A 13,389-nucleotide genomic window follows, 5' to 3' on the forward strand; every position below is an offset into this window, starting at 1 on the left:
TCGCACTCCTCTCCTGTACATACCGATCACTGTCATACCTTCGCACTCCTCTCCTGTACATACCGATCACTGTCATACCTCCACACTCCTCTCCTGTACATATCGATCACTGTCATACCCCCCACACTCCTATCCTGTACATACCGATCACTGTCATACCTCCACACTCCTCTCCTGTACATACCCATCACTGTCATACCCGCCACACTCCTCTCCTGTACATACCGATCACTGTCATACCTCCGCACTCCACTCCTGTACATACCGATTACTATCATACCTCCACACTCCTCTCCTGTAAATACTGATCACTGTCATACCTCCGTACTCCTCTCCTGTACATACCGATCACTGTCATACCTCCACATTCCTCTCCTGTAAATACCGATCACTGTCATACCTCCGTACTCCTCTCCTGTACATACCGATCACTGTCATACCTCCACATTCCTCTCCTGTAAATACCGATCACTGTCATACCTCCGTACACCTTTCCTGTACATACCGATCACTGTCATACCTCCGTACTCCTCTCCTGTACATACCGATCACTGTCATACCTCCACACTCCTCTCCTGTACATACCGATCACTGTCATACCTCCGTACTCCTCTCCTGTACATACCAATCACTTTCATACCTCCACACTCCTCTCCTGTACATACCGATCACTATCATACCTCCACACTCCTCTCCTGTACATACCCATAACTTTCATACCTCCACACTCCTCTCCTGTACATACCCATCACTGTCATACCTCCGCACTCCTCTCCTGTACATATCGATCACTGTCATAACCCCCCACACTCCTCTCTTTTACATACCGATCATTGTCATACCTCCACACTCCTCTCCTGTACATATCGATCACTGTCATACCCCCTCACTCCTCTCCTGTACATACCCATCACTGTCATACCTCCACACTCCTCTCCTGTACATACCCATCACTGTCATACTTCCACACTCCTGTCCTATACATACCGATCACTGTCATACCTCCGTACTCCTCTCCTGTACATACCGATCACTGTCATACCTCCGCACTCCTCTCCTGTACATACCGATCACTGTCATACCTTCGCACTCCTCTCCTGTACATACCGATCACTGTCATACCTTCGCACTCCTCTCCTGTACATACCGATCACTGTCATACCTTCGCACTCCTCTCCTGTACATACCGATCACTGTCATACCTCCACACTCCTCTCCTGTACATATCGATCACTGTCATACCCCCCACACTCCTATCCTGTACATACCGATCACTGTCATACCTCCACACTCCTCTCCTGTACATACCCATCACTGTCATACCCGCCACACTCCTCTCCTGTACATACCGATCACTGTCATACCTCCGCACTCCACTCCTGTACATACCGATTACTATCATACCTCCACACTCCTCTCCTGTAAATACTGATCACTGTCATACCTCCGTACTCCTCTCCTGTACATACCGATCACTGTCATACCTCCACATTCCTCTCCTGTAAATACCGATCACTGTCATACCTCCGTACTCCTCTCCTGTACATACCGATCACTGTCATACCTCCACATTCCTCTCCTGTAAATACCGATCACTGTCATACCTCCGTACACCTTTCCTGTACATACCGATCACTGTCATACCTCCGTACTCCTCTCCTGTACATACCGATCACTGTCATACCTCCACACTCCTCTCCTGTACATACCGATCACTGTCATACCTCCGTACTCCTCTCCTGTACATACCAATCACTTTCATACCTCCACACTCCTCTCCTGTACATACCGATCACTATCATACCTCCACACTCCTCTCCTGTACATACCCATAACTTTCATACCTCCACACTCCTCTCCTGTACATACCCATCACTGTCATACCTCCGCACTCCTCTCCTGTACATATCGATCACTGTCATAACCCCCCACACTCCTCTCTTTTACATACCGATCATTGTCATACCTCCACACTCCTCTCCTGTACATATCGATCACTGTCATACCCCCTCACTCCTCTCCTGTACATACCCATCACTGTCATACCTCCACACTCCTCTCCTGTACATACCCATCACTGTCATACTTCCACACTCCTGTCCTATACATACCGATCACTGTCATACCTCCGTACTCCTCTCCTGTACATACCGATCACTGTCATACCTCCACACTCCTCTCCTGTACATACCGATCACTGCCATACCTCCGCACTCCTCTCCTGTACATACCGATCACTGTCATACCCGCCACACTCCTCTCCTGTACATACCAATCACTGTCATACCTCCACACTCCTCTCCTGTACATATCGATCACTGTCATACCCCCCACACTCCTCTCCTGTACATACCGATCACTGTCATACCTCCACACTCCTCTCCTGTACATACCCATCACTGTCATACCTCCACACTCCTCTCCTATAAATATCGATCACTGTCATAGCACCGTACTCCTCTCCTGTACATACCCATCACTGTCATACCTCCACACTCCTCTATTGTACATACCGATCACTGTCATACCTCCGTACTCCTCTCCTGTACATATCCATCACTTTCATACCTCCACAATACTCTCCTGTACATACCGATCACTATCATACCTCCACACTCCTCTCCTGTACATACCCATCACTGTCATACCTCCACACTCCTCTCCTGTACATACCGATCACTGTCATACCCCCCACACTCCTGTCCTGTACATACCGATCACTGTCAAACCTCCACACTCCTCTCCTGTACATACCCATCACTGCCATACCTCCACACTCCTCTCCTGTACATACCCATCACTGCCATACCTCCACACTCCTCTCCTGTACATACCGATCACTGTCATACCTCCACACTCCTCTCCTGTACATACCCATCACTGTCATACCTCCACACTCCTCTCCTGTACATACCGATCACTGTCATACCTCCACACTCCTCTCCTGTAAATACCGATCACTGTCATACCTCCGTACTCCTCTCCTGTACATACCCATCACTGTCATACCCCCCCACACTCCTCTGCTGTACATACCGATCACTGTCATACCCCCCACACTCCTCTCCTGTAAATACCGATCACTGTCATACCTCCGTACTCCTCTCCTGTACATACCCATCACTGTCATACCCCCCCACACTCCTCTGCTGTACATACCGATCACTGTCATACCCCCCACACTCCTCTCCTGTACATACCGATCACTGTCATACCTCCACACTCCTCTCCTGTACATACCGATCACTCTCATACCTCCACACTCTTCTCCTGTACATACCCATCACTGTCATACCTCCACACTCCTCTCCTGTACATACCGATCACTGTCATACCTCCGTACTCCTCTCCTGTACATACCGATCACTGTCATACCTCCGTACTGCTCTCCTGTACATAGCCATCACTTTCATACCTCCACACTCCTCTCCTGTACATACCGATCACTATCATACCTCCATACTCCTCTCCTGTACATACCCATCACTTTCATACCTCCACACTCCTCTCCTGTACATACCCATCACTTTCATACCTCCACACTCCTCTCCTGTACATACCCATCACTGTCATACCTCTGTACTCCTCTCCTGTACTTACCGATCACTGTCATACCTCCACACACCTCTCCTGTACATACCCATCACTGTCATACCTCCGCACTCCTCTCCTGTACATACCGATCACTGTCATACCTCCACACTCCTCTCCTGTACATACCGATCACTGTCATACCTCCAAACTCCTCTCCTGTACATACCGATCACTGTCATACCCGCCACACTCCTCTCCTGTACATACCGATCACTGTCATACCTCTGCACTCCTCTCCTGTACACACCGATCACTGTCATACCTCCGTACTCCTCTCCTGTACATACCGATCACTATAATACCTCTACACTCCTCTCCTGTACATACCGATGACTGTCATACCCCCCACACTCCTCTCCTGTACATACCCATCACTGTCATACCTCTACACTCCTCTCCTGTACATACCGATCACTGTCATACCTCCGTACTCCTCTCCTGTACATACTCATCACTGTCATACCTCCGTACTCCTCTCCTGTACATACCGATCACTGTCATACCTCCGTACTCCTCTCCTGTACATACCGATCACTGTCATACCTCCGTACTCCTCTCCTGTACACACCGATCACTGTCATACCTCCGTACTCCTCTCCTGTACATACCGATCACTGTCATACCTCTACACTCCTCTCCTGTACATACCGATTGTTAGGAATTCCCTCTTTCCTGGAATCCTTATATTCTTATTTCTTATATGCCGCGCGGCGTCTGGGTGTGGCACGGGCTCGATCGATTGATCGGGCAATCAAAGTAACCAGGCACACAGGTAGGATACAGGAAGATTGCAAAGTTTATTACATACCCATCACTGTCATACCTCTACACTCCTCTCCTGTACATACCGATCACTGTCATACCTCCGTACTCCTCTCCTGTACATACCCATCACTGTCATACCTCCGTACTCCTCTCCTGTACATACCGATCACTGTCATACCTCCGTACTCCTCTCCTGTACATACCGATCACTGTCATACCTCAGTACTCCTCTTCTGTACACACCGATCACTGTCATACCTCCGTACTCCTCTCCTGTACATACCCATCACTGTCATACCTCCGCACTCCTCTCCTGTACATATCGATCACTGTCATACCCTCCACACTCCTATCCTGTACATACCAATCACTGTCTTACCTCCACACTCCTCTCCTGTACATACCCATCACTGTCATACCTCCGCACTCCTCTCTTGTACACACCGATCACTGTCATACCTCCACACTCCTCTCCTGTAAATACCCATCACTGTCATACTTCCACACTCCTCTCCTGTACATACCAATCACTGTCATACCTCCACACTCCTCAGCTGTACATACCTATCACTGTCATACCCCCCCACTCCTCTCCTGTACATACCGATCACTGTCATGCCTCCGCACTCCTCTCCTGTACATACCAATCACTATCATACCTCCACACTCCTCTCCTGTACATACCCATCACTTTCATACCTCCGCACTCCTCTCCTGTACATACCGATCACTGTCATACCTCCGCACTCCTCTCCTGTACATACCGATCACTGTCATACCCCCCACACTCCTCTCCTGTACATACCGATCACTGTCATACCTCCACACTCCTCTCCTGTACATATCGATCACTGTCAAACCCCTCACACTCCTCTCCTGTACATACCAATCACTGTCATACCTCCACACTCCTCTCCTGTACATACCCATCACTGTCATACCTCCGTACTCCTCTCCTGTACATACCGATCACTGTCATACCTCTGTACTCCTCTCCTGTACATACCCATCACTGTCATACCTCCACACTCCTCTGCTGTAAATACCGATCACTGTCACACCTCCGTACTCCTCTCCTGTACATACCGATCACTGTCATACCTCCTAACTCCTCTCCTGTACATACCGATCACTGTCATACCTCCGTACTCCTCTCCTGTACATACGCATCACTGTCATATCTCCACACTCCTCTCCTGTACATACCAATCACTGTCATACCTCCCACATTCCTCTCCTGTACATACCAATCACTGTCATACCTCCACACTCCTCTCCTGTACATACCGATCACTGTCATACCTCCCACACTCCTCTCCTGTACATACCGATCACTGTCACACCTTTACACTCCTCTCCTGTACATACCGATCACTGTCATACCTCCACACTCCTCTCCTGTACATAACGATCACTGTCATACCTCCACACTCCTCTCCTGTACATACCCATCACTGTCATACCCCCACACTCCTCTCCTGTACATACCAATCACTGTCATACCTCCCACACTCCTCTCCTGTGCATACCGATCACTGTCAAACCTCCGTACTCCTCTCCTGTACATACCGATCACCGTCATACCTCCGCACTCCTCTCCTGTACATACCGATCACCGTCATACCCTCCATACTCCTCTCCTGTACATACCGATCACTGTCATACCTCTACACTCCTCTCCTGTACATACCCATCACTGTCATACCTCCACAATCCTCTCCTGTACATACAGATCACTATCATACCTCCACACTCCTCTCCTTTTCATACCCATCACTGTCATACCCCCCCCACACTCCTCTCCTGTGCATACCGATCACTTTCAAACCTCCGTACTCCTCTCCTGTACATACCGATCTCCGTCATACCTCCACACTCCTCTCCTGTACATACCGATCACTGTCATACCTCCGTACTCCTCTCCTGTACATACCGATCACTGTCATACCTCCACACTCCTCTCCTGTACATACAGATCACTGTCATACCCCCATACTCCTCTCCTGTACATATCGATCACTGCACTGTCATACCCCCCACACTTCTCTCCTGTACATACCGATCACTGTCATACCTCCACACTCCTCAGCTGTACATACCGATCACTGTCATACCTCCACACTCCTCAGCTGTACATACCGATCACTGTCATACCTCCACACTCCTCTCCAGTACATACCCATCACTATCATTCCTCCGTACTCCTCTCCTGTACATACCGATCACTGTCATACCTCCGTACTCCTCTCCTGTACACACTGATCACTGTCATACCTCCGTACTCCTCTCCTGTACATACCCATCACTGTCATACCTCCATACTCCTCTCCTGTACATACCGATCACTGTCATACCTCCACACTCCTCTCCTGTACATACCTATCACTGTCATACCTCCACACTCCTCTCCTGTACATACCGTTCACTGTCATGCCTCCGTACTCCTCTCCTGTACATACCGATCACTGTCATACCTCTACACTCCTCTCTTGTACACACCGATCACTGTCATACCTCCACACTCCTCTCCTGTAATTACCGATCACTGTCATACCTCCGTACTCCTCTCCTGTACATACCAATCACTGTCATACCTCCACACTCCTCTCCTGTAAATAACGATCACTCTCATACCTCCGTACTCCTCTCCTGTACATACCGATCACTGTCATACCTCGGTACTCCTGTCCTGTACATACCCATCACTGTCATACCTCCACACTCATCTCCTGTACATACCGATCACTGTCATATCTCCACACTCCTCTCCTGTACATACCCATCACTGTCATACCTCCACACTCCTCTCCTGTACATACCCATCACTGTCATACCTTCACACTCCTCTCCTGTACATACCCATCACTGTCATACCTCCGCACTCCTCTCCTGTACATATCCATCACTGTCATACCTCCGCACTCCTCTCCTGTACATATCCATCACTGTCATACCTCCACACTCCTCTCCTGTACATACTGATCACTGTCATACCTCCACACTCCTCTCCTGTACATACCCATCACTGTCATACCTCCACACTCCTCTCCTGTACATACCGATCACTGTCATACCTCCGTACTCCTCTCCTATACATACCGATCACTGTCATACCTCCGTACTCCTCTCCTATACATACCGATCACTGTCATACCTCCACATTCCTCTCCTGTAAATACCGATCACTGTCACACCTCCGTACTCCTCTCCTGTACAGGAGAGGGCCCTGGGCCCTAGAGGTTGCTGGTGGATCCTGGTCTGTCTTACTTCCTCCTGCCCGACGCAATCCCTTCAGGGGGAGTGGGGCTGCGCTCCTGATATCTTTCCATGCCTCAGTGGATCATGACCATCGGGGGTGTCCTGGGGGGTCCAGGACCTTTAATGCCTGTCGTTCTCCTTCCCGTGTGGGGGGGGCTCCAGCATCCGATGCATAGTGGAGCAGAGTGACTGCCAAGCAGGCGTGCGAGTAGCCGCAACTTCTGGGTGCTGTCCAGGAACTGGAAGTTCCGGCTGCAGTAATGTCATCGATGGGCACCGGAGACTCGTGGTTCCAGTCTCTATAGCGGCCAGTCTGGTGTACAAACTAAGCAGAGCTTTTTTCTTCACACCAAGAGGGATGGATGGAAGGTGCTGGCACTTCTCAGGCATATCCTGGTCCTTCAGGCACTGGCTCCTCTAAGGTAAGCTTGGGGACTCTGATCCCTCTTGCTGACCCTGGTGGGCACACTTCCTTTTCTTGCTCCCCCAGCACAGTGGTTTTTGTATGAGGGGCCCTGGGCTGATTATTTTCTGTATTGTGTTTTTTCTTGCTTATTGTAGGTTAAAGTCCAGGACAAGGTGCAGAGTCAGACCCCCAAGAAGAAGTGTGCAGTTTGTGCAGCTAAATTGGGTTCAGCTTGGGAAAAACCCTTATGCTGCAATTGTGTGGCTAGCCTAATTAAGGATAAGTCATTTACAGCCTGCCATAAAGTGCTCACCTCCATTAAGGATGACATGTTGTCTACATTTCACTCCTTTAGATCCCTATTGGAAAAATGCAGTTGCCACTGGATCCTTGGACCCAATCGGTGGGTTTGGAGGTAGCAGATGCATTAAAAGGGGAGGAGGACCCGGAGGAGGATCCTAGGTCCCAGGTAGATTCAGGCTCATAAGATGAGGATGGTGAAGTTTGCTCCTCCAGAGGTTCCAGGAACAAATTGCCCCTGGAAGATGTGGACGACCTCCTTAAAGCTATCTACGAAACCTTAGAGATCGAGGAGGAGGATGTTTGCCTATCTAAGCATGACCTCATGTATCAAGGTTTGTATACTAGAAAGACTAGTGTCTTTCCAGTCCATAGTTCCCTGGTTGATACCATTAGGCAGGAATGGGAAAGCCCCGAGAGGAAACCCTTTTTCTCAAGTAACCTTAATAGGAGGTTTCCTTTTTAGGATAACAGGTCCCAGCAATGGAACAAGGTTCAGAAATTAGACACCCCCTTATCTAAAGTCTCTAAAAGGACAGACTTAACATTTGAAGATATGGGGGCTCTGAAAGACCCTATGTATAAGAGGGATGAAGTCTTACTCCGCAGGGCCTGGGATTCCACTTCCATCAGCTTTAGGCCAGCTTTATCAGCTACTTGTGTCACCAGAAATCTGGAATGCTGGCTTACACAGTCACATCTCTCGGCAGGGACCTCCAGGCAGCAAATCCTGAAATAATTTCCTTTGCTGTTTAAAGCCGTTGGTTTCCTTGTGGATGCCTCGGCCAAATCAGTTAAGCTAGCGGCTTGAACCTCTGCCCTAGTGAATTCAGCTAAAAGGGCATTTTGGTTAAAAACCTGGGCAGGGAACTCAGCATTCAAACTGCACCTTTGTGCCTTACCCTTTATTGGTGATAATCTTTTTGGTCCAGGTCTAGAGGAGGTTCTGGAATGTACAGCCCATAACAAGAGGACATTCCCAGAGAGTAAGAAAAGGTTTTACTCTAGAAGGGTTTTTTGTCGAAAAACACATGCCCAGCAGGCTAAGGAGGTTCAGCCTAAGAAACATTGGACAGGGCACAGGAATAGGGGAAGAGGAGGAATCCTATTCAATCCTCCTCAAGGCCCACCAAGTCTCATCTCAATGACTCAATGGTCACTCGGATGATGTCCCCGGCTGGCCCCGCCTCTAACCTATTTAAGAGCTGTCAGTGAGACTTTCTTCATAAGGCTGGAAGACGGGACTGAAACTTTTTTTTTCTTTTTTCCTATCGCCGCCGCCGCCATGATTGATGTTGGATCTACTTCGGGGGACATTGTTTTAATAAAGGACTTGTCAAAGACCCTGTACACAGGAGACGCGACCGAGTGCCTGCTGTCAGAGGACTCCACACACAGGAGACGCCACCGAGTGTCGGCTGTCAGAGGACTCCACACATAGGAGACGCCACCGAGTACCGGCTGTCACAGGACTCCACACACAGGAGACGCCACCGAGTGCCGACTGTCAGAGGACTCCACACACAGGAGACGCCAACGAGTTCCAGCTGTCAGAGGACTCCACACACAGGAGACACCACCGAGTGCCGGCCGTCAGAGGACTTCACACACAGGAGACGTGACCGAGTGGCGGCCGTCAGAGGACGCCACACACAGGAGACGCCACCGAGTGCCGGCTGTCAGAGGACTCCACATACAGGAGACGCCACCGAGTGCCGGCTGTCAGAGGACTCCACACACAGGAGACGCCACCGAGTGCCGGCTGTCAGAGGACTCCACACACAGGAGACGCCACCGAGTGCCGGCTGTCAGAGGACTCCACACACAGGAGACGCCACCGAGTGCCGGCTGTCAGAGGACTCCACACACAGGAGACGCCACCGAGTGCAGGCTGTCAGAGGACTCCACACACAGGAGACGCAACCGAGTGCCGGCTGTCAGAGGACTCCACACACAGGAGACGCAACCGAGTGCTGGCTGTCAGAGGACTCCACACACAGAAGACGCGACCGAGTGCCAGCTGTCAGTGGATTCCACACACGGGAGACGCCACCGAGTGCCGGCTGTCAGAGGACTCCACACACAGGAGACGCGACCGAGTGCCGGCTGTCAGAGGACTCCACACACAGGAGATGCGACCGAGTGCCGGCTGTCAGAGGACTCAACACACGAGACGCGACCGAGTACCGGCTGTCAGAGGACTCCACACACAGGAGACGCCACCGAGTGCCAGCTGTCAGAGGACTTCACACACAGGAGACGTGACCGAGTGCCGGCTGTCAGAGGACTCCACACACAGGAGACGCCACCGAGTGTCGGCTGTCAGAGGACTCCACACACAGGAGACGCCACCGAGTGTCGGCTGTCAGAGGATTCCACACACAGGAGACGCCACCGAGTGCCGGCTGTCAGAGGACTCCACACACAGGAGACACCACCGAGTGCCGGCTGTCAGAGGACTCCACACACAGGAGACGCCAACGAGTTCCAGCTGTCAGAGGACTCCACACACAGGAGACACCACCGAGTGCCGGCCGTCAGAGGACTCCACACACAGGAGACGCCACCGAGTGCCGGCTGTCAGAGGACTCCACACACAGGAGATGCGACCGAGTGCCGGCTGTCAGAGGACTCAACACACGAGACGCGACCGAGTGCCGGCTGTCAGAGGACTCCACACACAGGAGACACCACCGAGTGCCAGCTGTCAGAGGACTTCACACACAGGAGACGTGACCGAGTGCCGGCTGTCAGAGGACTCCACACACAGGAGACGCCACCGAGTGTCGGCTGTCAGAGGACTCCACACACAGGAGACGCCACCGAGTGCCGGCTGTCAGAGGACTCCACACACAGGAGACACCACCGAGTGCCGGCTGTCAGAGGACTCCACACACAGGAGACGCCAACGAGTTCCAGCTGTCAGAGGACTCCACACACAGGAGACACCACCGAGTGCCGGCCGTCAGAGGACTTCACACACAGAAGACGTGACCGAGTGGCGGCCGTCAGAGGATGCCACACACAGGAGACGCCACCGAGTGCCGGCTGTCAGAGGACTCCACATACAGGAGACGCCACCGAGTGCTGGCTGTCAGAGGACTCCACACACAGGAGACGCCACCGAGTTCCGGCTGTCAGAGGACTCCACACACAGAAGATGTGACCGAGTGCCGGCTGTCAGAGGACTCCACTCACAGGAGACGCCACAGAGTGCCGTCTGTAAGAGGAATCCACACACAGGAGACGCAACCGAGTGCCGGCTGTAAGAGGACTCCACACACCGGAGACGCAACCGAGTGTCGGCTGTCAGAGGACTTCACACACAGGAGACGCCACCGAGTGCCGGCTGTCAGAGGACTTCACACACAGGAGACGCCACCGAGTGCCGGCTGTCAGAGGACTCCACACATAGGAGACGCCACCGAGTACCGGCTGTCAGAGGACTCCACACATAGGAGACGCCACCGAGTACCGGCTGTCAGAGGACTCCACACACAGGAGACGCCACCGAGTGCCGGCTGTCAGAGGACTCCACACACAGGAGACGCCACCGAGTGCCGGCTGTCAGAGGACTCCACACACAGGAGACGTGACCGAGTGCCGGCTGTCAGAGGACTCTACACACAGGAGATGCCACCGAGTGCCGGCTGTCAGAGGACTCCACACACAGGAGACGCAACCGAGTGCTGGCTGTCAGAGGACTCCACACACAGGAGACGCGACCGAGTGCCAGCTGTCAGTGGATTCCACACACGGGAGACGCCACCGAGTGCTGGCTGTCAGAGGACTCCACACACAGGAGATGCGACCGAGTGCCGGCTGTCAGAGGACTCCACACACAGGAGACGCCACCGAGTGCCGGATGTCAGAGGACTCCACACACAGGAGACGCCACCGAGTGCAGGCTGTCAGAGGACTCCACACACAGGAGACGCCACCGAGTGCCGGCTGTCAGAGGACTCCACACACAGGAGACACCACCGAGTGCCGGCTGTCAGAGGATTCCACACAAAGGAGACGCCACCGAGTGCCGGCTGTCAGAGGAATCCACACACAGGAGACGCCACCGAGTGCCGGCTGTCAGAGGACTCCACACTGAGATTTACTATTGAGCAGTGGCTAAAAAGCAAGCACCCACAGATGACGTCTAATATGTGTTCTGCACATGCTCAGTTATATGTGCCAAATAAACTGCACGAGCGTCTAGTTTTTCACTGTGTCGTCTTGCTTAAAAAAAAAAAACTTTTTAACACATTTTAATTTTTTTTTTAAATGGTAGATATTGTTTAAAGTGAAGTCCTGATATTTCGCAAAGCAAATTTCAAAGTGAACATATTTCTGCAGTGATCTTTCATGGTGTCAGACATACCTCTTACCAAGTCTGCTTTGTGAGTCTGATTCCTGGTGTGTGTCTCGTTAGTAAATTCGATTGGCGTCTACTTGTTAACACTGCTCAATAGTAAATGTCTTAGTGGGGTAAAAGTAGACGGTCGCCCACAGAAATGCGCCCAGGCACAATAGTAAAGGGCATATTCCTCTCACATTAAATGTTATTCAGGACGCCAATTTGCATTCTAAAAAAGTTTTGTTGCTGAGCCGGGACATTAACAAGGCCTTTGATGGTGTCCTCTGGCCATACTTGTTTTCATTACTGCAGAAGATGGGCTTTAGTGATGAATTTCTGTCTGGTGTACATGCTTTGTATGACTCCCCCCAAAACAAGAATAAGACTTCCAGGCTGCAATTCTGTATTTTGTACACTAGGCGGAGGTACCCGTCAGGGTTGTCCTCTTTCACCCTTATTATTGGCGCTTGTTTTGGAACCCTTGGCAATTGCAATAATCACACTCAGACATTTCTGGTTCACCATTATTGGTTCACATTTCACAATTTGTATGTATGCAGATGATGTTATGCTTTTCCTTACTAAACTGTTGGTGTCATTGCCTGACTTCTGCTCATTATTGAATGACTTTGTAACAGTATCAGGTCTTACTGTAAATCAGACTAAATCAGTAGTTCTGGCTATTAATGTTCCTGATTCCCTGGGTGCATCTCTCCGC

The 13,389-nt window shown here is 51.1% G+C and overlaps 1 protein-coding gene across 1 annotated transcript in view; it reads left to right on the forward strand.

Annotated features, from left to right (window-relative positions):
- Nucleotides 1–13,389, forward strand: part of LOC149455060 (uncharacterized) — a 90,380-nt gene that overhangs the window by 13,455 nt on the left and 63,536 nt on the right. The window contains 1 exon segment of the mRNA XM_089686691.1: nucleotides 8,379–8,492. Within this exon segment, the coding sequence (XP_089542817.1) occupies nucleotides 8,379–8,492 (114 nt within the window).

The sequence above is a fragment of the Staurois parvus genome, unplaced genomic scaffold, assembly GCF_062004578.1.
Source record: "Staurois parvus isolate SC_StPar_1 unplaced genomic scaffold, SC_StPar_1.0 ptg000407l, whole genome shotgun sequence".
NCBI classification, from domain to species: Eukaryota; Metazoa; Chordata; class Amphibia; order Anura; family Ranidae; genus Staurois; species Staurois parvus.